The sequence below is a fragment of the Lipophrys pholis genome (assembly GCF_963383615.2).
Source record: "Lipophrys pholis genome assembly, chromosome: 2".
Lineage (NCBI taxonomy): Eukaryota > Metazoa > Chordata > Actinopteri > Blenniiformes > Blenniidae > Lipophrys > Lipophrys pholis.
Genome location: NC_137636.1, coordinates 8,070,092 through 8,097,010, shown reverse-complemented (window position 1 = coordinate 8,097,010; position 26,919 = coordinate 8,070,092). Strand labels below are relative to the sequence as shown.

General features: G+C 38.7%; 3 protein-coding genes across 4 annotated transcripts; 1 reads left to right on the top strand and 2 right to left on the bottom strand.

Moving 5' to 3' along the window:
- Nucleotides 1-8: 8 nt before the first annotated feature.
- On the top strand, nt 9-4,130 carry pcnp (PEST proteolytic signal containing nuclear protein). 2 transcript variants are annotated; one of them, XM_080458501.1, is made up of 5 exons: nt 9-120; nt 1,562-1,788; nt 2,671-2,745; nt 2,839-2,894; nt 2,990-4,130. In XM_080458501.1, the coding sequence occupies exons 1-5, from the start codon at nt 72-74 to the stop codon at nt 3,099-3,101; spliced, it is 519 nt and encodes a 172-aa protein (XP_080314627.1). In that variant the 5' UTR covers nt 9-71; the 3' UTR covers nt 3,102-4,130. The 2 variants fall into 2 exon arrangements, with proteins under 2 accessions (XP_080314627.1, XP_080314626.1); XM_080458500.1 differs by having other exon boundaries at nt 62-120; nt 1,559-1,788; nt 2,990-3,981.
- LOC308106640 (interleukin-18 receptor accessory protein-like) lies at nt 3,973-10,464 on the bottom strand. The gene is made up of 12 exons (XM_080458497.1): nt 10,168-10,464; nt 9,851-10,061; nt 9,494-9,647; nt 9,238-9,406; nt 8,409-8,474; nt 7,563-7,698; nt 7,302-7,444; nt 6,540-6,677; nt 6,294-6,404; nt 6,076-6,201; nt 5,885-6,000; nt 3,973-4,534 (listed from the first exon to the last, which is right to left on the bottom strand). The coding sequence occupies exons 1-12, from the start codon at nt 10,397-10,399 to the stop codon at nt 4,271-4,273; spliced, it is 1,866 nt and encodes a 621-aa protein (XP_080314623.1). The 5' UTR covers nt 10,400-10,464; the 3' UTR covers nt 3,973-4,270.
- Nucleotides 10,465-11,948: 1,484 nt separating this feature from the next.
- Nucleotides 11,949-26,500, bottom strand: LOC308106353 (interleukin-1 receptor-like 1; the record flags this gene model as incomplete). Its single annotated transcript, XM_080458051.1, has 18 exons — nt 11,949-13,410; nt 13,496-13,648; nt 13,749-13,892; nt 14,092-14,231; nt 14,356-14,470; nt 14,568-14,630; nt 14,708-14,858; nt 15,027-15,079; nt 20,706-21,056; nt 21,566-21,715; nt 21,896-22,039; nt 22,879-23,024; nt 23,151-23,274; nt 23,415-23,477; nt 23,565-23,709; nt 23,804-23,990; nt 24,165-24,408; nt 26,446-26,500. The coding sequence occupies 18 exons, from the start codon at nt 26,498-26,500 to the stop codon at nt 13,040-13,042; spliced, it is 2,799 nt and encodes a 932-aa protein (XP_080314177.1). The 3' UTR covers nt 11,949-13,039.
- Between the last annotated feature and the right edge of the window lie 419 nt (nt 26,501-26,919).

The following is a 26,919-nucleotide window of genomic DNA, read 5'->3' as shown; positions in this document are numbered from 1 at the left end:
CAAACTGTGCGCTTGACCCACAGTGCCACAATAACACGAGCGACGTAGCGAGGCACGGTTTGATCAAATAAATGATGGCGGATTACGAGCATAAGAGGAGAGGGAGCTCCGACGACGGAGGTGATATTCATGCCCTTTTACCCGTTGTAATTGTTGAAAGATAACATGTGTTAGATTTTAGAACGATTTCCCGCATTTATAATACATGTGTTCCCTACGACGCTGCCGTGAAAATGACTTCATGTTAGCTGTTTACTCTTAGCCAGCTAGCTGTTAATAACATTACAAATTAAGGTGCGTTATTGCTTATAATGAGAACATATACAGCAAGGCATCTCAGGCTGGTGCAGTAAAGGCTATCCGTGACGTCTCTATTACTGCCTGAGAGCCTGCTAGCCTAGCGTTAGCCAGGGTAGTTTACCAGTGGCTACTAAGCAAAGCTATCTAGTTTAGTTGTAAAGGTCGCTACTAGTTCACTGCTCCCAGCACCTCATGCATACACTACTACTAACTGTATTATAATGTTGTTTACGATGTATTAATTCCCCAAGACCCGATAACGCCCACAATTTTAAGCTAATCCTCTGATTCTGCAGTTTCAGGAAAAATTGAATTTACTTACTGCAAAGGGTTAAATACATTTTTCCTGGCTGGTTAGATGCCCCCGCCCCCTCCTCATTTCAGTGATTCATACCAGTACAAACTCACCCAGGTTGTCCCAGAAGGTTAAATCAGTCTTTGATGGATGAATCATGTATGACAATTTAAAAACAGCAACTCTGCTGTGTTGTTTTCCAAATGTACATCATACTAAACCAAGTGCAGAGGAAAAACCAGTTTAGCTGCACTGATCAGAGCTGGCTAAAAATATTTCACAGAGGCTTCAGATTGATCTAAATCACAAGCAACACATCTATCAGCTTAAAAAGACTGTCATTTTGTTGTTTCTTTTTCCACACGTGAACTACAGTGAAGCAGATCAAACCCGGTTATATTTCAACATGGACTGCATGGTCTAAATTTGGAATAGAACTTTTGAAATTTCACACACTTGAAAATACATGTCAGAGAGTTCTGAGGTCTCTCTGGAGAGCAACATTGACTAATATGCTTCTATAATATATTATACTCTTGTGAACCCTTGGTCAAGTGGTCCAAAAGACGATTTAAGTCAAAACCCTGCTGTCGTCACAAGATATTTGTGATTTTATTTTGTGAAAGATACTTTGCCAGTCTTTCTTTCTGATGGAACTTGCATGCTCACTCTTGCATTAACAAAAAGCTTGAAATGTCTGGAATTATGCTGTAAAATGATTTTTTTGTTTTTTGCCTCAGCTTTTCCTTTTATTGTGAAATCAGAAGGCTTTTAATGAGAGGTCACTGTCAGTGCTGTACATGTTAACACAGAAAGCTAATTTGTAGACCGGAGCCTCATTTATTAATTTATTTTGTTACATTAATGGCTTGAAACATAGCCACACAGGTAAAGATGATAACATTCATTACTCCCTGTTCCCAAAACCCAGTTTTTCACCTTGGTGAGTTGTCTTGCCTCAAGCAGGGCCGCAGGAGGAGGGAGGCAGAGTGAAAACTAAGCCTGTCTCTTGTAGCAATGTGGGAGGAGAAGGGACAGCAGTCAAACGCACATCCCAGCATCTCACTCCTGAAGATGACGAAGACGCCACGGCAGACCCGGCGGCTCCTTGCAAAGTCTCCAAGTTAGGCTTTAGCATGGGCAGTCAGATGGCGAAGAAATCAAACCCCATATCTATCAAGCTTGGCGCAACCGTGAGTGTGTGGCAGTGTCTATGACATAGTGTGTTTACATGAAAAAGTCGATATTTCTTTAAACTTGTGTTGTAACTTACTGCACACAGGCGGGAATGTTAAAGAATGAGTATATGATTGTCAACACAGTGTAAAGTGTGTTCTCACCTGGGCTCAACACTAACTTTTTTTTGCTCGAAAACTTCGTCACCACTCAAGGTTTTAACTAACCGCAACCTTTTTTGTTGGGTAATTCTGCAATCTGACTGAAGTTGTTTACTGTGTTATCATTAAGCAACGAAACAAATTACAACCCTTTTAGATGTTCATGATGAAAGTTGATATTTTACTATTCTGTTAAAGATTTTATTTGTTTACATAATTTAAGAATTCATTTCTGGTTCTATTGCCTCTTGTAGCTTTCCTGCACCACCTTCTGTCCTTTCTTAATCCACCATCCATGACAAACAAGTTTTGAGAGAGTTCACTAACCCTTAATTGTTTATATGAGAGTTTTATAAACTTTAACCGAAAAGCACAATGTCAGTTGTGTTCGAAACACAATTAGTGTTTACATCTATGAGCCTGGATCTCATTGCGCTCATGGATTTTGCCAGCGATTTTGCCCCCACTGCTGTCTTTAATCAAATCATGAGAAAATGTGTTGTAAATTCAATGGGTTATGATTATTTTAATTGTGTAAAGAGTTCCTTCTTCAATAGAAATGAATACACTGGAGGCGGTCAATGAGCTCGTATAGAAAAAAAGTTCCTCTTGTGCGAAGACTCTAATGTTGAGCCCTGGTTGGCACAGGATCCTTGATTTGATGGTTGAATTAAATGTTTTTTCTGAAAACAGCAGAGATGGGTGACATTTTCATCTTATTTGCTCGACTTGTTGCAGAAACCTAAAGAGCCTGTTCCATCAGTTCCTCCAAAAAAGGCCGGCCTGGCATCTGTGTTCAACGAGGATGATGACGTAAGTGCACGTGCACGCAGCAGTGGGACGGTCGTACGGATGCACAAACAAGAGTTCTGTAGAGTCTGACCTTCGTTTTATTCTGATTTTCAGAGTGAACCAGAGGAGATGCCCCCGGAGGCAAAAATGAGGATGAAGAACATTGGCAGGTACTGAGGTGTTTCCTCAGCTTCGGCTTTTATGAAAATCCGTTAAAGGTCTCACTTAAGTTACTGCGTTGACAACGTTTGTGCGTTCTTTTCAGAGAGACACCAACGTCTGCTGGACCCAATTCTTTCAACAAGGGCAAGCAAGGCTTCTCTGATCATAAGAAACTTTGGGAGAGGAAGCTGAAGGCCCAAGCAGACAAACTGTAAATAACTGTTAGAGATTTTGTCGCTATTAGTAATTTTGTACAGGTTAACCAAGTCAAATATCTACAAAAACTTAAATTATTCCTCACTGTTGATTTGTACAACTGAGCTTTAAGGACCTGCAGTGTGAAATATTTTAAGCCTCCTGTGATTGTGACTGGTTTGTGTTCCTGACCACTACTGGTTGATTGTAACTTAGAGGAGAAGGTGCAGTCCATTGATAGACAGATGGGATACAAACATTATCCAGAGCATTGATTCCAAACTGTATAAGATTTACTACAATTTAAATCTGTGGGCGAACGAGGAAATCTAGCTTCACACAGCGCTCATGAAACCTTTTGTGGTGTTTCTGTTTTTCCCCTCCTAAGTTGGTTCGGTGCGTTCCTAAAACACACTTGAAGTGACGCAGGTGTTACATTTAAATCCCAAAATTGGATTGTCAGTTTGAGTGTCCATTTGACGTGAGAGTGAGTTCAATAGATCTATGACTTGTTCTTTTTATGTTTTAGTTTGTCAGCGTCAGCGTGCAATCCTGTTGTTCACACCGGCTGTGCCTCCTCAGAGGCCGACTCCTGTTTGGTTCTTGTTTGTTCTAGCATTGTGCCAGTATTTCTAGTTTGTTTTGTGCTTTGCTGCATCTGGCGGACACATGGTGGACACAGTGGTTGTATTGATTTTTGTATCAACTGAACATGTGTTTTTTTTTTGTTTTTTTTAATGAGTTGACATGGGAATTGAAAAGAAAAAACCTAAGTCCACTACTGTGAGCCGAATGCGAGTGGTAACTTTTAAAACCTATTTTCATCCATCGCCTTTTCAGTTACCTATCTGTTGTATGGACGTCCTTAAATGAAATAAAACCTAAAACATTCACAGCTTCAATGTCTTTTTTTTATTCTTATTAAACAATACTAGTGTAGACACATAATAAAAGAAACATTTTTATAGCTGACAAAGCAGATGTAACATTCTATGTTGAACTTTATAAAGGATACTTGAGCATTGAATGTTTTTTTGTTTCTTCCATGGATTTTTGGAGTATTGTATTTCTTTCGGACCCTCATTCATCCTTACAGAACCACCGTGGATGTTTCCTTCAGCCAACAGTTTCAGTAGTAGCATAACTCGGCTTTAGAAAGTCAATAAATGAGCATTGTCTTTGAGAAATGTCACATTCTACTCAATCTAACCTTCGCAGTGACGTCACCGAGAAGAGCCGCACTATCTCCGTGAACGGGCAGAGTCTTCCTCAAAGATCTCCAGAAGTTGCTGGTGCCTCTCGCAGGTTTTCCCGAACTCCAGTCCAGACTGGGTAGCACCCTCAAGGCTGTTTGGACAAGTCTGGGCAGTGGGGGGTCTGGCTGGATGTGTGATGTTGAGGCTCCACTGGTCCAAATGAACAAGAGTTTAAAGGCAGATGTTTGCAGCAAAGCCTAAATGTTGGAGGAAGTAGCAAGTATACGAAAATGAATATGAATTAATAAAACAAATCTGTTTTGAAAGCATCAACATGTACAATCTGGTTCATCACTGGAAACAAAAATCACAGAGAAGAAATCAAGCTGCTTTAAGCCTTGCAGATCACCAGTGCTGAACATGGAAGGATTTTCCTACCAAACCACAGCTACTAGTTGAGATTTGTGTCAGTGCAGCAATGCCGGTGCAAAATTGTAACCACAGATTTTTTCATGTTCTGCACTGACCTATATATTCGTTGCTGGGAACTGTAACAAGTAGAAAAGCTTTTTTTTTTTTTTTTTTTTACATTGTCAAAGAATTTAGAAAATTCATACTTTTCTCAAAATACCAAGAAAATAGGAGAAATTTTGGAGGACAACCATGGATGAGGACTGTGACAGTAAAGAATGTGCATGATATTCAAAATAGGTTCGAGAAAATCCTCTTGTTTGTGTTATATAACCTGCAAATAGCCATATCGGAGGTCCGTCTGAAAGTTGTCACATATAAAATATATCTGTAATGTGACTGTAGGGCAATCTCCAAGGCTGATTGGTTGTATGGATACCCAGTAAAGATCATCAAACGTCACTGCTCAAAGTTAGCCCAAAGTTCAATGGTCTTCACTACATCAGTCCATCTCTTATAAAAAACCTTTATGGGTCTTTATCAGAGCAAATCATTATATAGGTCAGACATGGGGAACTGGTGTCCCTCATTCGGTTTCCTGTTTCTAAAAATCAATGAATTATTTATTTCACTGTTAAATTGACCACATTTGAAAGAGTTATCAATGGACATATCCTCTGAGTTTATTTTTCAATCATGTTGATAAGAATGTTTACTTAAAGAGCAGACATACAATCATTATTTTTGGTCGTAGATTATATTAATTAGTTGCTATAATTTTAATAATGTCTCCAAAGCCATCTGACGGAATAGCGTCCTCAACATGATTAAGGTTGCCTGTCCCCGAAGAACTAAAAGGAAATGTGCTAATATAATAACATTTTTTCAAGTGACATTGTTTCTGCTGTTTCTCTATCACGTGTTTATATTTGATTGAGTTTGAGACAGTATGAGTTGTTTTATAAACCACATCAAATTGACTTTAAAGTTGATGTCCGGATGAGTTAATTCTAATAATCTATAAATTTACAGTGACTGAGATGCTCAGAATTGCCTTAATAACCCAAGAAAAGTCCATAAATGGCTTCGATTTATAAACTTCATTGTCTATTAAAGAAGTCCCTCTCACTGAAACCTATTTTTCTTAGGTGATAAGATATTTTGAACACAAACCAAACCCGGGAGTTTTTGTGTACCTGGACTCCAGACTCGAGCACAAACACGGCATTGCTGTTGGTGAGATACTCAGCCGACAGGACACAGATAAGCATTCGACTTCTCTTTATGGCGAGCACCACATCATTGATATATGCTGCAGAAGAAAAATGGAAACCATCATGAATTGTTACTGGAAGCACTCGTGCAGACACACTGTTTTGCATCTGACCTCCTCCAGGAACCACGTCTCTCTCCAGCAGACAGAGGCGATAACCCCACTGATCCTCCAGCACGTGGGGCAGAAGGGCTTCCAGTGGTATCTTGGAGGTTTTATCCACCGTGATGGGGAAAAGTTCTGCCAATGTAAAGAAAGTTTGAATTTGGCTATGGAACACTGAAATAAAATTGGAACAAAAACCCAAACAAACAAAAAAACCGTGGGCCTACGTTCATCATCGCTGGAAAGTCCTGATCTGGACGAAAAAGTTGAACTTTCTGACACCTCTGTGGCGGGAGCGCTCGACACATATGACAGAAATACGTCAAACTCCTTTTCATCTGGAAGGAGAGCATGGCATTAATTATTCACACCAGGTTTCAAAGTGACTGTTACATATATTCTTGTCTTTTTCAAACATGGCCATTAGTTTTCCACCACTGTGTTTCTAAGATATATCATTGTGTTCCTCTGACCTTCGTATTGTTTTCCGTGTTTGAAGTGGGATTTGTAGATAAGCTGTATTTCCAACCATTTTACATGCAATGTGACGCCCAGCACAGCAACCAGCAGGACAGAGATGATGGGATAGCCGATCAGTGAGGGCCATGTCACTGAAAGTAGAATTTATAAATACAATTATACAAGATATGGACGTAGATTAACAAGGAGTCATAGAATTAGAAGTCACAGCTTGGCACCCGGATTGATTTGGCCTGTAATGATAAAGTTAAATTGTCACAACATTGTTAGTTAAATCAGATTTTGTTTTGGCGCAGTGGTCACTCAATAGATACAGCAGAGCCATCTTCCAATCTGAAGGTTTAGGTTTGATGTCCCATCTCACTATATTCACATGACAAAGTGTCCTTAGTAGGACATTGAACCCCAAATAGCTCCTAATGAACAAACACCTCACAATGCAGCCATCACCATTAATGTGAATGTGACTAACGGTGTAAATGGCTTTTAGACAAGTGAAACAGTCAATGTGTGATATGATTATTAAATACAATTATCATTATGTTTGTGTGTCTGTGTGAGGAGATGGCGGGCACTGCTGACGGGGTGATAATGAACTTTATAAGTGAAGTGAATTTGCCACACTGCCCTCCATACAGCCACTGTTGTTGGTTCACACTGGATATGGCTGCAGGTTTGCGCATCAAGCAGTTCTGAGGGCAATGATAGCACAATATACAATGTAAAGACATACAAAGCAATAGAAACAATAATACCTTTGATTTTCCTCTTGAGCTTGACAGTGACGCTGGTGTTCCCCACTGTGTTGCTGGCGACGCAGGTGTAGGTGTGGTTCAGGTGTTGTAGTGTCACCTCTTTAATGACAGCTGTCCGTATGACTTTGTACTCATTTTTCACACTGTTTTGTTTGAAGCAGACATAAAAATAATTTAGCACCCTGGCATCCTAAAGCGAGGAAACACTGCCATCGCTTTACACAGTTTTATTTTTGCTACAGAAATATCAAACTTTCACACAGGAATGGTGATGACTCATATTCTTCTTCAGTCATATTCTTCATGTCGCCACCATAACCCATGTACCACGCCACCTTTGGTAAAAACTCCAGTTCAAAGTCAAAATATACCTCGCATGTCAGATTATGAGGCTGACCTGAAACAGGTAAAAAAACACAATTATAAACAGGTCCGGGGGAATGTCACAACATGTCACATCTTTAAAAAGAAAACAAACATGTGAGTCGGTGTGAAAAGTAAGAAAAAATAAAACAAAATTCTAGAGGACTCAGCTTCGTATTGCTTTGGAGTGACACGTTCTTCTACAGATAATGTCTGTTTGGACTGATGCTATTTCTACTACTTAGTAGATTTCCAAGTATCTTTCCTTTACCTGATTTTAATTTATTTTTCTTTTGTTCTGTACTGTATTTTCTACCCTTTCACAAAATAAAAAAGTCAAATAATATTGAATGCTGAAGTGTAGTTTCAGTCGAGAAGGCAAAGTAAGTCAATAAAATAAATTTGTTATTTTTTGGTCATAAAATAATTTTTGTGGTGTTTGTCGTTACTTTGTCATTTCTAATAATGCTGGGGTACGGATGCTGACAAACATACTTCTAATAGCACACGCGCATATCCTCATCACCAGAAAACTCCCAGAATGCCCTGTAGGCATTGTTTATCAAAGAAATTCAGAATTAATCGTTGCCTTTACTTTTCACTTTCGGATGGTGTCGCGTCAGTCGGATGTACCGAGTGTGAGTGTCTCATCCGTTCATAAAAACATGAATCTGGCGATAAAGGAAATCCTCAACCCTAATAGTTGGAGTAGAGTTACATCACAGCACATTTAAACACACTTACCAAGCTCCACCTCCTCTGTCTTATTGCCTTCAGGAATCCTTGGACGATCCCTTGCTGTTTTGGATGCTGGTAAAATAATATCACATATTCACTTTAGATCATCTATCTATCTATCTATCTATCTATCTATCTATCTATCTATCTATCTATCTATCTATCTATCTATCTATCTATCTATCTATCTATCTATCTATCTATCTATCTATCTATCTATCTATCTATCTATCATGACTTTAAAAAAATATTTCACTGATTAGAAAGAAAGAAAGAAAGAAAGAAAGAAAGAAAGAAATGTGCAGAATAAGCTTGTTTAGAACAGAAACATTTCAACTGATTTTTTTTTTTTTTAATTAAGCCTGTTCAAATCTGTAATAATCATGTGTCGTTTCACAAACAAAAAGTCGACTCATAAGTAATAATAGTGAATACATTGGGAACAACCTGTCAGAGATGTGAGAACAAAAAAGAGAAAAAAACCTCTTGTTGTGGAAAAAAACAAGTTGAACTACTTTCTATATTACTTTCTGTCAAAACCAAACAAATTCCCTGACAAGCATGGCGGCCGATGCCAAGATGATTCACTGGATAAATGAAAACTTCAACCTCGGGGGAATTTCCAGATTGTTCAGAATATCTCCGATTTCAGGTGTATTGTCATAGCGTTACTGAAAAACAAAAGTAAGGCAGGCGCACAAGACCCTTGTTTACATCTCGTGGACATGGGATGAGTGCAACAAATGCAATAAATGTTGTTTTTGTGTTATTACACTCAGATGTGTGCTATTACAAACTTAGCCTCAACTAACACACAAGTGAACATGGCACTTACAAATAGCTGTAACATTGACAGCCCTCCTAAGGGTCCATGGGACTCCTTGCTCAGTTATGAGCCTGTCACAGAAATATACTCCGGTGTCATACTCGCTGACTGTGCAGAGATTCAGCAGCCCCTCACTTTCCCAGGAATCCCTCGGCATTTCAGACACGATTTTGTTTCCCTGCAGGGGGGAAGATGTTTTCTGTGACTTCTCAGATTTAGACGTTCTCATGACAAAATGGTGAGTCGTGCTCGTTATTTGCTTCACCTTGTACCAAATGACATCTGTGTTGCTACCACAGAGGAAACGAGGGCAGGGGATTGTCCCACCAGCAGCCACAATCAGATACACACTGTTCCTGTTGGGCTCAAAGCATCCAGCGTGGATTTCTTCCACCACCTGGAGATGCAGGACCTTTCTGCTGCAAGAGCAGAGCAGAAGATTCAACCTTTTATACAAGTATTTAATGTTTACTACTAAAAGGAAATGGCTTCTGTTCGGTAAAGTGTGTGGGTGAATTTTCAGGTCAGATCAAAAGAAGTAAAACTCTCGCTGGCGTTGTAATAAAATCTCCGGTTACACAGGTTTTGTCTCAAAAGAAATATAACATTTAGAGGCGTTTACCTTTTGGGGCTTGTGTAGTTGCCAGAGTGTTTTGTTTCGGCGAGAAATGTTGTCATACAGTTAATGGCTGAGCTCTGATTTGGTTCGCTCCCTTCTTCCGTCATGTTCCACAGAGTCTCCGTATGATGGCTTGAAGGTTGAACACACGGCATGGCAAACATTTCCCCCTTTACAGCTCTGTAATACTGATGTGTAGTGTCCTGCTGAAGCTCTTGACATGTACACGAGATCATCAGTCGGAAGCAAACATAAATGACAAAAAGCACAAGTGAATGTAAACAATGTTCAAATATGATTGGTAAGAAAATGAAATATACCTGTACTTCTCTTTTCACAATTCTTCACACAGCATCCCTCCAAAAATATGGGAAGGAGTAAAAAAGACAGAAGGTATCTGGTTTGCATTCTGCAGCTGTCAATCTGTAAAAACTGGCTGATGGAGACAATTGCATCATTGCTTTTGCCGACCACCCCAACCTCTGAACAACCTCTGCAGTTCTTGGTATTTGTGCCTAGCTGTTGTTGGTGTGTGTGCCGCTTCATCCACATGCTAACTCTCGTAAGTATTCACCGAGGGCAAAACGAGTTCCTGGTATTTCTACAGTTTCCTGTGTGGCTTTGCTCAAACTCGGTTTAAGTGGAACATGGTTTTTTGTTAGGGTTCCACTTCCTCTGTGCACTGAACACTATGATTGATCTTTCATACCAAGCTGTGAAAAATAACATTAAAATAAGGACATCATCATCATTATCATCATCATCATCATCATCATCATCATCATCATCATCACCAACAGCAGCAGCAGCAACAACAAAACAAAAGTTCAATAATATGTGCCGTTTGTACATTGCATCAGTGTGTCTGTGTGTGTGTGTGTGTGTGTGTGTGTCAGAAAAAGTGACTGAAAACATGATATACAGGGTCACTGCTATGCGGTGGCATCTCTCATAAGCCGTAGTTTTTCTGCGTCACCCCCACCTTCAATGGATTCTTTTCTTGGGTCTTCATCGTTGGTTCACCACGTATTTATTCAACAAAGCCCATTTACGTTGCAATTGACAGATTTTCTGTATTCACTGGCTCAGGTTTCGGATAACTCGTGTGTCATGAGCCTTACTTATTACAATAGTGGTTGATTGGAAACGCAGCACTTTTAAAATCTGCTAGGTAGTTACTCCCGAATGTTTGGGTTGTTTTGCTGCATACATACATTGTAGCTTGAATTGTGGCTGATTATATATCGATTTAATGCTGGTAGAATCCGCATGTATTTTTCCCAACAAGCAAAAATGTTTTTGCTTTAATATTGTGTCAGTGTACTGAACTCCAGTAGTTTGTGGGCTTCAGCAAGCCCCAGAAGGACAGAGTGAGTATAGAAGATGAATGGATGAATGAATGGTTGGATGGATGTTTATCAACAAATGCATATATTAATCATTTGACAAATAGTGAGGTCCTATTGGCATGGACAGATGAGGTAGATCAAACAAAAAAAACCAAGGTAGGATTGAAAGGCTGTGTGTGTTTTGGCCTGTAAAACACTATTCTGTCAGGATAAAACTGAAACCAAGGTGTGTATGCTCACTGCTTTAAACTGTGGTAAGTATGGTTAACCCACAAACTAACGGAAATAAACAAAAAAAATTTCTTCTCGAAACTGAGTTCCAGCCTGACTGCGACTGAGCAGATAATAAACAATAGCTGCTAGAAACTGAGAGGACATTTATCTGAACATGTAAAAATACTACTGCTTTCTTTGTGTCAGAAAGACCCAGAGCCTTCAAATAGCGTGTTCAGTGATGCAGTGTTTAGCAGTCCTACCTTACCCTAGACAGAATCCAGTCTCAGACTGGACTTGGGTTTTCTTTGGGCAGCGTTTGCATGTTCTACCTGTCCATTATTTGGTGACTGAATTGTCCAACAGGAAGAACGTGAAGGTGTGTGTATAGTCGAGGAGACCGTTTAGTTTTTTGTTTTGTTGTTTTTTTGTTTTATTACAGTACTCATTACTTTATCCAGTTGATTTATTTATGTAGTATTTTACAATGTTTTGTAGAGATGACAAAAAATCCCCATTACATGACAACCTGTCACATGTTGTGGTGTAGTATCTTTAATGAAATGAAGACAGGAAAAAACACTGTTTTGGCATTAAATAAAAAGTACAGAAGTCATAATGATGGAATCATCAGTAGAAACAAAAATGTGAATTTATTCACCACCACTGTATTGACATTACTCTAAATGAACAGTTCTGGAAATGTCAGTAGCACCAATGTGAATACTTATGTAACAGGCTATTTCACAGTCTTAAATTAGATTCATGTATAAATTACAGTTTTTTTTTTAATTTATCCACAACAAAAACATGCTTGCACAATTCAAGAAAACATTTCACAGAAAAACTCAAGACAAATTAAAAAAAAAGTTTTCTCAGTTTTAAGTTACAGTTTGTACATGCCTGTCTCTTGACCTACTTCTTACATTCAAGGATCATCTTCTGAGTTTCTCTCATATTTGGGCTTCTTTGGAGTTGTTTGCCGTTGGCAATATTTGTTGTGTCTGGAGTGTCGATGTAATCAAACGAATCAAATGAATAATGTACAGGAACAAGAACAGTAACGTCAACCTGAACGCTTCGCCAAAGCCAATTCAAATGTCCTGTACTTTAGGTTGATAGTCTATAAATATGAATCAGGGAAACAACTGTCAAATATTCAACTTGAACAGCCGTCTGATTCAACTGACAAAATTATATGCCAAAGATTTAAATACAGTTTGTGATTATAGAAGGACTTCTGTGGAGCTCAGTTTTAAGGTAAAATGTTTTTTATTCTAGCACATTGAATACTCATAGTGTCATTTAGTAACTATTGTGATACTCTCTGTGGTGAAAGGAACACTGTTGGTTTTGTGTGGGCATACTCTGACTTCTGGTCATGGGTTGGTTTTGAGTGGCACATTGACTGGCTTTGTCACTCAGACCTGGCAACCCTGACCCTCAGTGGGATTAGTGGGCATCAGTAGAATTATAACCCTGACCTTCCAGTCACAACCTGGCTTCTGTAGCAGCCGATTCACCACAACCGCATGATGTATTACACATACTGTGTGGGGTTTAAATATGTGTCACAAAACCTACAGAGTGATGCTGATGATAAATATTTGAGCTAATACTTCCAACTTGACTAAACATCTCCCCATGAATTGACGTCCTGGTTCATCTGAGGCAGAAGCTTTGATTTTGGAGGGCGATGGGCGGCAGGTAGGTAATAACGTAACTGTTTCCAGAAGGCGGACGAGGGAACTACAGAGCTGCGGCCCTTCCAAATGACATGATCTCCAGCCGCACTTAGAAGTTGTAAGGCCTCTGGTATTGAGCCTGTGCTCAACACCGGTGTTTTCTCAGTGGTGACGAAAACCAAATGAGTCTGCCGCTCCACAAAGGCTGCATGCAGCGCACTCAGCAGTCCTGATGCTAAACCCGGATCTGGAGAAGTGGGAACCAGGACCACAGTGCGGCTCTGCTCAACACATTCTAACACGGCTTCTGCTATGCCTGCAGATCAATAGGGCTCAGATTAGAAAACATATTGATACTTGGTTCGGTTAGATGTTCTTTATGTGTCATTTTGAACACTTACTTTCTCCTGGTAAGACGTCACGATCAAAAAGACACATGCTGTAACCAAACCTCTCCTCGAGAACACTCTCCAGCATTTTCCTGTCCAGACTGTTCAGTTCTCCTTCTGTTTCACTTTTGTAGCTCATCAAAAATACATCATAGCTCTTTCCATCTGAGCAAAAACGACAACCATTAGCAATGAAATATGCAAACGAGTACATCTTAAAGATCAACAAGATAAATCAAAGAGAGAGAGAAGAAAACCCTCCCACCTGAGGCACTGCGGTGGCAGCCAAGAGTGTCTCTCAGAAAAAGTGTGATATCAACTTTAAACTTTGCGTAGACCACTACTGTTACAGCCATCACACACACGCTACAAACACTGCATACAGCCAGGGAAAAGTATGACTGGCAAGCTGCAGGAGGGAAAAGGAAACAGGTATGGGAATTTGACAAGATGGCAGTCACTTGAATGTCATTCAGTCCAATAGAAAGAGGACCAAAACAACATCAATTCTGACTTAAACAAGAATAATTGAAACAATTAAAAAATACCCTATAATTTTAAAGAAACATCCTCTCTCTAACCTTAACAATGGATGGACAACAACAAACCTTTTCGGCTCAATATGATGTTGACGGTGCTTGAAAACTGGCGGGTAGATTCAAGTTTACAGGTGTAAGTCTTTGTCAGGTCCTGCTCTGAGACCTTTCTGAAGACTAAAGATGCTGTCATCTTTTTTTCTTCTTCGTCCCTGAAAAGAAGGTAAAGGAGCAAATGTTGCTTGTGTGGATTTCACGAGTACTAGCCCTTGTTCTTGCTGATACTTGTGTTTTCAAATGTAATTTTAAGATTTAACACGCATCTGAAATGTGTACCATGTGACATTGTAGAAAACCGGTAGGCTGCCATTCGGCTCCACGTCCATCCAGAACACTTCATCATCAAACTTTGAATAGTCAACAATTTTGCAATCAATCACCTTTGGTGCATCTAGAAGGAGTAGAGAATTGCCACAAATTTGATCACAATAACATTTTATATTTTCAGCTTAGCGTGCACGTACATATAAAAGTAGACAATAACTCACCTATATCTACATAAAACACCTCCTTGTCCTTTGGCTCAATGATCTGTACATGCTTCATAATTACTGTGCATGACAAACAAAAAACAAATGCTGATTTTCTGCAGAGATAGACGGATATTGTAAGAAATTGCTTTGCTTACTGTTAGGATCAACTTTAACCTCCATTCTAAAGGTCATATTATACATCTGATGATGATAACGGTATGACCTGGAGCAAGTGTAGATGCCACGGTCTGTCTCCTTCGCACTGGAGATGTAAATTGTAAGTGAATGCTCATGCCCACCATCTGGCTGGAGAATGAAATACAGTTTGTAAGCATTACTGTCCATGAAAGTCAACCTTAAGGGTACGGTATGTAAGTTTGAAGTGACTCCACTTGCGCACTGGAGAAGATCACTAAACCCAATCCGTACAGGATCATTTATATTTGTAGAGCTCATTCACACTCAAGGAAATACCTTTTGCCAGATAATGCTGGTGGAATTCAGTGCATTTTCAGGAAGGAGATTCACTGCAGGACAACTCAAACGGCAGGACTGTTGTTGGTAGCATGTCTTAGAATAGTTCTTTTTATTCTCTCTGGACACGTTCAGCATGAACCAGGACTGGTTGAGGGTTCCTCTGTCATATGAAATAAAAATAAAAAAAAGATAAGAAGAAATCACGTAGCCAATCTTGTTTTATTCTTTATAATTTTTCCTTCAAAATTTCAAAACATTGAAATCTAATGTTTTTTAATGCAATTTAAATCGTTTACACATCTTCACGCAGCATCCAAAATCCTTTATGTGGGATTATGCTTATGTTCATTAAAGAGAAGTCTGTACAAGAAAACCTCCACGCGTCGTCGATATGAAATATGAGAGCGTGCATCATTCTTACGTCAGTTAAATCTGGATCATTATGGGAGTAACCGTTCAGTTTCTTCATTTAAAAATGTTTGGACTTTACCTGCTAGAGCACGAGTACTTTCCCTGATGACTTTGAGATGCGCGGAGAATCACAAGATGGTTCCCATGAAGGAGCAGATCCCTCCGCCTCTGCTCAGCCGCTGTCATGTTGTGCAGGTAAATCTGGCTGGCTTCACTTTTCCAGACAGTTTCGCTACTACTGTGTTTACAATGAAGAACCACTATCTCACCTTCCATGACAGAAACATCCTCCATTCTCAAAGAACACACTCCTGCAGAAGAGTGTAAGACGTACAGGTCAGCGGGATGACATATGAGAAAACACAAACACAAACTGTTAATCCAATCAAAGTCTTTCTTTCTTTCTTTCTTTCTTTCTTTCTAATCAGTGAAATATGTTTAAAGTCAAGACAGATAGATAGATAGATAGATAGATAGATAGATAGATAGATAGATAGATAGATAGATAGATAGATAGATAGATAGATAGATAGATAGATAGATAGATAGATAGATAGATAGATAGATAGATAGATAGATAGATAGATAGATGAAATTCATGTCCAAGACATGCTTGTTTGTAACATCTTTGTCCAACAGATGAAACATTAAACGTTTGGCTGTAACACTATAATCCATTTTACTTACTAGCTATAAAAATGTGTGAACTATTACAAAACTGGTTTTTGACCACTGACTTCTGTCTAAACGATGAAAAGGACAATTCAATTTGACTAAACTGGAGCATAAGAGAAACAATTCCCCACTTAGTATTTTTTTTTTATGTTTAGTATGAATCAGTCAGCTTTACTAAACTCCCACAAGAGATTTCTCATTTTCTGTTCAGTAAAAATGTGCATATTGGAATTGTGCAAATATGAATATTGTGAGCATTTGTAAATGTCAGTGTTTGACAGCCACGTTCTTCAATATGCACATTTCACACACAAACGTAAACAATTCATAAGATATTGATATGCATAGGTCATGTGAGATATGTGCCACACAGCTTCCAAATATACTTTAGATGTTCCACACAAATCTCTTTAATTTCAGCTCAGGATTGATAAACAAGGGTGAGACAACAGAGACTAAATTTGTAAAATTTGTAACTGATCATTTGTTCACTGATAATAAACATTTGCATTGTGCCAGTGGCAATCTGGAAAAAACATCCTCTCACTCCTTTGCTGATTATTAAATTTTTTAATAAAATGGGTACGATCGTGTTCTACTCAGTATGTTAAAGCAGCTCTAATATACCCCTGAAGAACCCCCCCCCCCCCCCCCCCCCCCCACTGCCCCCCAGTAAGATCATCATGTTTTCTTACCTGTGAGGAGGAAGAGCAAAAACACCTTCATGATAATCTGCAGATTGACACACAGTATCTAATCAGATTATGAGGGATAAAAGCCGTGTCCTCTTCTCAGATGTTGAAAAAATGTAAGTTAAGAGAGTCTCCTTTTGTTGGTAATGTTATGTTATGCACACGAAAACAAAGGGGCAAAGAAGTTAGTTTCTTTTCAGTCACACCTGAAACACGCGACAACCCGAGCCAAGCAGGATGAGAGCAGAAGAGGAAGGAGTCAAGTACATTTCACCGCTTGAGGCGGGGACTCTTCTAACAACAACCTACATACTGAATCTGTAAAACCTCTATTCTATTTCTGAGAATGCTTAAGGGGAGATAGCATAGATTATTTTCTCATACTGAGACCCATTTGAACCACGTCCAGGTCAGAAACCACTACCTAGACTTCTCAAATCTGGACCAAAATGTCCTACAAGGGCTAAATGTTCTTAAAGAAAACTCAATTATAATACGAATGACCAAATAGTTCACCACTGTGTAGTAAAGTAGTCATATATTATGTGTTATATGAAATATAATTATTATTAATAATAATGTGACCTTTCTATGTAAAACAGAGCCTGGCCCTGATTCTTCTTTATTATTGTTACAACACACATGAAATGAAATGTAATGAGCATATTTCAACTAATACGTTTACACAAGTGACGCTGCCTCAAGTGTGGTTTTCAAGACAGTTTCAGGAAACATCAGTACATTGAGCAGATTATATGCCCTGCGGTGGGCAGGATGGGGGTTAAGGGCTCTATGGGAATCCACCTGCCCCGGCTGAGGCGCCTCAACTTCACACAGGAAACAGGCTGCAGGCGAACACGTCATGAGGGATGAATAAAAGTGAGAAGCGGCACCAGAATATAAGTCGAGCAGGAAAGGTTTACTGGATAGTGCATTATTATACTCTTCCTGTATGAGCTGTAAGGCTCTATTTAACACCCATCAATATTTTACTATTTTATCCAGCATGGGGTCACAGTCTGCTGAATATGAATGAGTGAGGTTGCCAGTCCTCCACAGGTCAAATACAGTGAGACAAACAATCACACGTTCATATCTGATGGGAATTTTATTGATGAAGGACCAAATGACAGCATTCTGAGGGAAGCCCCCTTCTTCCCACTACACAGGGATGACCCAGTGAGGGAGAATCCTGACATATTGCTATTGTTGCAGACAGTGTGCTGAAGCAGTTCCACCATATTGATGTGAACCAGTGTCTGTGTTCAAGCTTGAGGCATTGGCCAACCTTGCCTACCCTATTTCAGCACTCCTTCCAATATCAGAAAAATAAAAATCGATAAACCATGTTTGTAAGCAAAAAAGTATCAATGGGTGTAGTGGGTTGCTCTTTCAGGCCTGGTCTGTCTGTGTGGGTTTTACATTTCCTCTGCATGGGTTTCCTGGTACTCTGCCTTATTCCCAGAGTCCAAAAACATGCATGTGGAGTCCAAAGTTGACCCTAAATGTCCCATAGATGTGTGATTTGTCTCTCTCTGGTTACTGTGATGGGCTGGTGATCTCTCCCAGTTGTACTCTGCCTTTGCAAATGCTAATGTAGGATTGGCTCCAGCCTCCTGCCACCCTGAACTGGATAAAGAAGATATAAGGATGGATAAGTTAATAACACAACATTTGAATATAAGTAAAGTAAAAAGGAAAGTCTCATGAGTCCATGATGTGTATCATTGCATCCACAGTAAGGTCACAGGGAGCTTGCGCCTGTCCTTAAATCTCCTATTCCACAAACATATTTTCAAATTGTGGTTGGAAACAAGAGAAAATTCAAGCAGGCTTATTTATTGGAAAACAAACACATTGCTCTGTTGTGGTTTTCACACTCGCCTCATCACAAGAGGTATGGAGTTTGGTGCCTGGTTTTCTTCCGCAGTCCAACAGCAAACAGTTGAGGTTTAGTGCTACTTCTAACGTTTCTGGCAGTGTGAAAGAGTGTATCAAACATTTGATGATAATCTGTCCACTTGTTCCCTTTTACAGGGGTAAGGTTGTTACTTCTTCAGGCTTATAAAACCAACTAAAAAAAAAACCAACAACCTCATGTTCCTATCCAGTGAGTAATCCTGTTACCCAGTATTAAATATTCAAGATGTCAAAACATTCTTGCTTTGTGTACTTCACTTTCATTACTCTAAGCTCCTCAGAGCCACAGCAACCACTGTGCAACTGTTTGTACAGAGAGGTTCTCTCCAAAACATCCTGACCTTTACGCTTAAGGGAAAGTAACAGTAATTTCCCTTTGAGAAAAAAACATTACAGCTCATGTTTCCATTCAATACTGGGATTTTATCTTTAGATTTCAAACACCTAACTTTGAATGTATAACAGAGCAAAAATAAGATGTATGTAAATACAGGGTGGCATAAAATGGCATTTTATCCACAACCTTTTTGACGTGTACATTTAAAACAGTGCCTGGTATTTATACCTCATGGTGCATATCAAAGTTCACATGGTGCATATTTATTGCAGTTTCAGATAATCATGCGTGTCTTCAGTCCCAAAACTCAAGCAGATCTTATTTCAGGGTTTTCAGCCTTCCATGTTACCGATTGCCTTTGTAAACAAAACTCTATGAAGTAGTTAACAAGTAAAGTAACTCCTGTGGCAGTAAAAGGCTGGAAGATGCACTTACCAATTAATGTCCAGTAGATGGCAGCAAAAGCGAGAAAGAATTGGTGAAAACTGCATCTGCAATAAATACAATAATATAATAATCATAATATTTGACCATCAAGCAAAGATCCTTTATCTATTTACTGCAAAAATTACAAACAATTTTGTTTTTGTGCTTTTGTTTTAATGAGCGAAACATTCAAACTTGTGAACACGAAGGAGTTCTCAAGTTTAAGTGATAAGAAATCAAACATTTTTGTTTTGAAAGAAACGAACATTTTTGTTCAACAACTGAGTTGTGAAAAATGTTATTGTGTAATGATACCATAACACCTATTTCAACGTATGTATGTATTTATTCAAAACAAAACAAAACAAAACAGATTAAGGAGGGAAGAGAAGGGTTGGCAAAGATATAGGAAGGTTATTCAGAGGAATACTGAATAATTAACCTATTTCTATTTTGTTATGAGAAAAACACAAAATTAGAACAAGAAACACTACAAGACCTATCAAGTCAAGAAGACAGACATTCCTGTAAGAATAAATAGAAAATAATTAGCTGAGACCCTGTAGATATTCTCAGGTGTTGCAGTTAAAATGACTACAGATAGTAGTTCCATTCATAAACAATAAACATGTATAGTGACACAGCGGAAATGACAGAAAAGTGCATCGCCATCAGTTCAGTAGCATTTTGCCCTCTGGACGTGTAATGTTTGCCTGAAGAACCTGAGTATGTCTTAAATGTTGCCTGTATCATCCAAACTTGAGCAAAGACTCTCAACAGAGCTGGAAGGTTACAGCGTAAATGATGAAACTTGTTTAAGTCACATCCTTTTTTGAGAAACACACGGACTTCATATTTAGTTTTCGATCCAGGCTTCTCCACTCACTTTCAGGTTTCTCAGTGCATTGCACTTCATGATAATTGAGATGGATATGTTGGAAGTATGAAAAGAAGGACAGTATCAGAGTAAAAACAACAGCTCCAGCAATGATCTTTAAATTATTCTGCAGATAAATTATAAATACAGATAATGTATAATAATATAAATATATAGTAGCAAAAGTTCAAACAATTCAGTGACTAACTGATTCCAATAAAAAACAATAAATAGACACATATTCTTCTTTCTAAAAATTATAAAGATCGGTGTTTTGCCCTTGTCTGAAGAGAGTGAATTGTGGTACTTTATCTACGTGCTGAACGTCGTATTTCAACAGTTGGCATCGTGGGTGTTTCTCTGAGGGCGAAGCCTCGGCGCATATTGTGGGGCAGGTAGACGATAGCGGAGCTGCTTGCAGAAAGAAGAAGAGGGCCGCTTTGAGCTGTTGCCCTTCCAGGTGACACAGTCTCCGGGTTTTGTGAGGAGTGTCACAGTCTCTGGTACTGAGCTCTCTCTCAACGTGTCCGTGGTCTCAGTGTTGATCAGGATGAAGCGTGTCCCCCGCTTTATAAGGGCCGCATGGATGTCAGTCAGCACGTCAGTGTCCGTTTCAGATTCCGCTGAGGTGGGAACCAAAATCACCGACCGGCTCTGCTCGACGCCGTCCAACACTGCCTCTGCTGCCGCTGCAAGACAAACAGAGACTCACGTTAAACTTTAATTTATCAGCCATAAAACACAAATTCCAAAAAGTTGGGGGAAGTGAAATGTAAGTGAAAACTCGATGACATAATTTCTTATCTTCGTACAACATTTTAGCTTGATACGGCTTAAACTTGCATTTTTGGATTGTCCAGTGGACTGTGTTGACAGGCAATGATTTCTGATGCGTGCCTGAGCCCATGCAGTCAAGCGCTACAGAATCAGGCCTGTTCTCACTACAATAACACCTGAGTTTAGTGAACATCACAAACAACTATTATTGAGCTGTTTGCAGTTATCTCAGTTGACAGACTAATGAGTATTAGTATTATGAGCATTTACTTTCATATGTTGTCTGTGTTAGTTATGATAAAATATGTTTGTTTTTTTGTCAAAGGTATACATCATTGCATTGGCGATATAATTGTATTTAAAATAAATTGATTTAAAATACAAGTCATATTAGGAGCTCTGTCAAAGTGTGAAACTTTACCTTCTGGTACAATGTTTTGGTTGAAGAGACAGAGGCTGTAACCGAATTGCTCTTCCAAAACATTCACCAACCACTTCCTGTCTTCTTCCATGAGTACTGAATCGGGGTCTGTCTTGTAACACATCAAGTAAGCGTCGTAGATTTTTCCTTCTGATAAAACAAACAACAAACAAACACAACCTCTTAACATTGTTTGGCGTACCGCAGTTTACAGATCCACTTGATCATAGAGAAAACAGAAATGAGAACCTCTTTACAAATGAGGTGAAAAAAGTGAATACATCAATACATAAAACATAAAACAACAGAGTTTGATAGAAACAATCATACCTGCAGTGCTGCGATAGCAACCAAGAGTGTCTCGAAGGAAAAGGGCAATATTGATTTTGAATTTTAGGTAAAGAGCTGCTGTTACAATGATCACTGCCAGGAAGCAAATGATGCAGAGAGCCAGGTGGACGGAGGAAGTACCACCTGTAGGAAAAGAAACATGCAATCAATTCTTCAAAAGAATCATGAATAAATGTATAAACTGAATTCCGTGTAAGTAGTCATCTGTCTTTATTCATAAAGCATCTCTCAAGCCTGTTCAAAAATATTTTAAAGTGCTTTCCTAGAACAGTAAATGTGTTTAAGTGCTTATCGTCTGCATTTTGAATAGTAATCATCTGGCATGTAAATAAAGTTTGAATGATCAAAATGCATACCGGTACACAGATCCGTGCAATTATATTAATATATTAAGTTGAATTTCCAACGTGTGCAGTTGAAAAATTGTATGAAGCAAGTCAATAAAAACTTAACAAAATGAACACATTCAATTTTCAAATTTATTAATTAAAAAAACAAGTTGACTAGATAAGAAACACAAGTATGGTAAATATTTAAATCGACTTTTATTTTATTTTATTTTATAATAAAGTAAAATAAAATAGTCAGTATCATACAAAATATACAAATAAGACACGATAATACAAAATAATACTCTGCCATAAAGTAAAAGATTAATAAGCAGAAAACAGTCTAAATCCTAGCTTGGCAATACAAAATTAATACATTATTTAACAGCTTATGAAAAGAGGAAAATCATTTCAAAATGTATTTGAACTTCATTCCAATGGAAAATGCTCTATAATTAAGTCATTCTGAATGATTCTGATTTGTTCTTGTGGAGGAAATCTGTCAAATCGTTGCCTTCTGGTAGTGAGAAGTACATTTCTGTGGCCCTGACAAGGATTAAAGTTGCAAATCTACACAAGCCACCGCAGACCGAATGCAAACCACAGAACTACGGTAAACCTAAAGGACCGTACCATTTGGACTCAGGATGATGGTGACGAATGCTGAGGACTGGTGGTCAGATTCCAGTTTGCAGGTGTAATGCTTCGACAGATCCTCCTCTGAAACTTTTCTGAAGATAAGAGACGCCGTCATCCGCGTTTCCTCTGAACCACGATCTCTGTGTGGAGGGAGAAAATCATGGGAAAGATGATGATGACAATGACGACAACTACGACGACGACATTGAACGCATCAGTGTTTCCAAACATGATGGTGTGAGTTAAGACGTGTCTGAAATATTTACCGTGTGTAGTTGGAGAAAACTGGCAGGCTGTCGTTGTTCTCCACAAACGACTGACTGCTCAACCAAAACACGTCATCAAACTCTGAATACAGAACGGCCGTGCAATCGATGACTTTCGGTGTGTCTGGAAGAGGCAAAGTTCACACAAATATCACAACTGAAAACTGGTGCCATACATTCTTTCTGCGATAAACATTACATTGGTACAACAAAAGTAAACGTACTGATTAAGAACAAAAAAAGAAAAAAAAGAGAATAACTCACCTAAATCGACATAAAACACCTGGTTTTTCTGTGGATGAGTGATTCTTGATTCTTGAACATTTTCTGTGCATCAAGAAGACATTTAAAATTTTTCAGTTGATGACCTTAACATCCGTGACAGTAAAAGTGCTCAAGTAGTGTTTATCTTACTCTTCGATGTGACCTGAAGTGCCACCCTGAAGGTGATATTATATTTCTGACCGTGATACAGGTATGACCTGGTGCAGGTGTAGACTCCGCCGTCTTTTTCATCCACACTGGAGAAGTAACTGACTCTCTGCGATGCATCGCCATCCTAAAAGATAGAAAATCCAGCGGAATCAAAGCATTAAAAATATACTTATTAAAATAATCTTATTCAAACTCCAAAGTCAGCTTTGTTTAATGACCTTGTGCCAGATGATGGTGGAGACGCTCATGTTTGGGGTATCAACTGAGGGAATATTCACGTCAGGACAGGTCAGTTTGCAGGATTCATGAGTGAAACATGTTAAAGGGTACTGAGTCCTTTCCTCAAACTCTTTGGACTTCGCTGGGTACACAGTCAGCCTGAACCAGGACTGGCAGCTGCCGCTCCTGTAAAACCAATCAAAAATGTTTTTAAGAAAGTTTCACTGTAAAGCTCAATCATGAAAATGAACACAAAAGACACGGAAGCTTCCAAAGTACAAATTCACATGTGCTCAAGTGAAATAACTTCCTTGTGAACCGGGAATGATGTTTTTTTAATAAGGATTTGGAAAATCTCACCCAAGAGAGCAAGAATAATCGCCCTCGTGGTTTTCAGAAGCTCTGAGAATAATGAGACTCGTCCCAGAAAGCAGCACACCCATCCGCCTCAGCTCTGCTGATGATGAACGGTTATTTGTCTGGTTCATGGCCTGGCTGGTCCAGAACGGTTCGGCACCATTGCCGCTATGCTGGTTCAGCCGAGGGCACTGCAGCGCCACCATCTCTCCTGTCCTGACATATAAAACCTGGGGAGTCAGTGGACCTGCAAATGAAGGACACATGTTCAGTTCAACTTATCGTGTAAATGACTTTGAACTGAACACGTTGACGGGTAGTGCAAAGAAAATGCTGGTATCTTTATCAGACAGGATAAATGAAACATCACATATTGATTTTGTCATTGAAAAACCATGTGTCTACTACTAAACTGAAAACAAGTTATCTATAAATTAAGTTTTTACTTTTTAAAGGAGTAACTAGTAATCACTAATCGGATTAGTAACTGTGGCAACACTGCATGAGATACAGCATCTATCTGGCTGACAATAAATGCAGACATTTTTTTTCCAACAACTCAGTGGTACAATTAACAGATACGCCTATTAGAATAAAAAAAAAGAAGCACTATTACAATATCCTGGAGAGATATTTATAATCCATTTTTACAAAAAATGTGTCAGGTTTTTTTTTTTTGCCTGATGCATCCTAACTGTGCCTCCTCATGACCTTCCAGTCACAAGACGATGACACACCTGTGATGAGTGACGAACTAAACAGCTTGAAAACTTCCAAAAGTCTGCAAGTTATGACAGTTTGTGGCCTCCATTGACACTCAGTACATACATTGTGCTATTCATGTGCATGTTTAATCACAACAAGCCCTTCAAGGGAATATTATGAAATTCAATTAATTTATAATTATCATTATTATTATTATTATTATTATTATTATTATACAATGACAATCATGGAGATACAAATTCTGACTTCTGACCTCATTTAATTAATAAAACGATTCATTTACAAAAAGCATCACTTTCTTTTTTCTTCACATAGATTTGAAAAAAAACACAAAAAAACTGACATAAAATTTAACTGAATATTTGCTATTTAAAAATAACATTGTGGTTTCGCTCTCTTGTTGGTTCAGTTGATAAAGAGATGGCCTGGATCATCAAGAGCGGATAGAATCATTTTGATGGGAAAAAGGCTCAGGCCATTACTTTAGGAAGGTGTTATAAGAACATCAACCAGAAGCTCACAGGATCCCAGTGCTGACAGGTCACCATTGTGGGTCCCTGAGCAATGCCATTGACCTCCCAAAGCTCAGAGGGGCACTGCAATGCAGTCACCCACTGCCCCAATGTGTAGTTAGAGCCAAATGAGGAAGTGTAAAGGAATACTTTCCCCAAAGAGATACATTTAAAAAGTAGTTTTGAATGCCACAATAGTACAACTTGTTTGTTACTTGTCCCAACGTGCAGGCTGCTCCTCATGACAGGATCGATGACATTGCTCTGTGTGACATTTAAATATGAAATGACTCATATAACATTAGGATAGGAATGCTATAACGCCACCGGTCAATGACATTTAGTTTCAACACATTTCCACAGGAGTTTCGCAAGAAGATTCTAATTCACATTTGGGCTTAGTACAAAGTCAGAAAGCTGAGGTTCATCTTCATATGTTAACGTAAAGCTTCAACTTTTAATAGATTTGATTTGAGAGGGATTAAGAGATTAAGAGAAGACATATTCAAAATGTTATTTTTGTTTACTACATAAATATCTATTATTTACTGTGAAATGTTTGCTACGAAGGTGACAAAGTGAAAAACCAAAAGGCTTTTTAAACTCTCACGTGTAAGGTGGCTTAGGTGTAGTAAGAAAAAAATGTAATGCAATGACATCAGTGAAGGAAGTATGTTATATGATAATAACGTAATATAAACCTCAAGCCAGAGGCTGATACAAAGGACCACATATACGTACCTTCAAAATGTAAGAATGAAAAACAAATCATTATCTTATCTATTTGAAAATGGTATATAGGGAAACAAAAAGTATGGTATCAACCGGTTTGTCTGATTTAAAGTATGTTGAATACATTTTTTTTGTAAAATTGAAGTAAACACAGAAAAGTATGAACTTTAGCTCTGGTCGCACTAAAAGTTGCCGTGATCGCATCAGGCAGTTTTTGAAAACATTGACTGGACTGGAATTCTGAACTTATGTATAGAGTCAAGTGAGTTAGAATGTGAATATTAAATATCAAGATGATTGTGTATTTGTCTTACCTGCCAATGACGTAAGGAGGACAGTCAGAAGGGCCAGGAGGATTGTCATCGTCATCCTGATGTCTTCTTAAATCAAGAGTTATGAATGAACGTGGTCTTCTCTAGGGATCACCTTTATATATAACAGCAGCAGAAGCTGACAGCGTGTCACAACTGAAACTGAAAGCAGAAGTAAAATAGAAACACACTGCGCAAGCAGTCCACTTAAATTAATCTCTCGACATTAAAACCTGGAACAACAATATTGCTGATTCGTAAATCAATCAGGAAGACGACTGCCTATATTTAAATATAACAGAGGTTACAATTACTGACTCTGCGCTTTCTTTTTTTTCCCCCTTTTATTCCTTTGCCAGGGCATGTTCAGCGTCAGGTCCTATACTTTTCCAGAGAAACCAGATCAGAATCACTACAACAACAACAAAGAAGGAAAAGCATTGGGGGTCTAGATTGTTTTGGTAAACAATTGCTTTT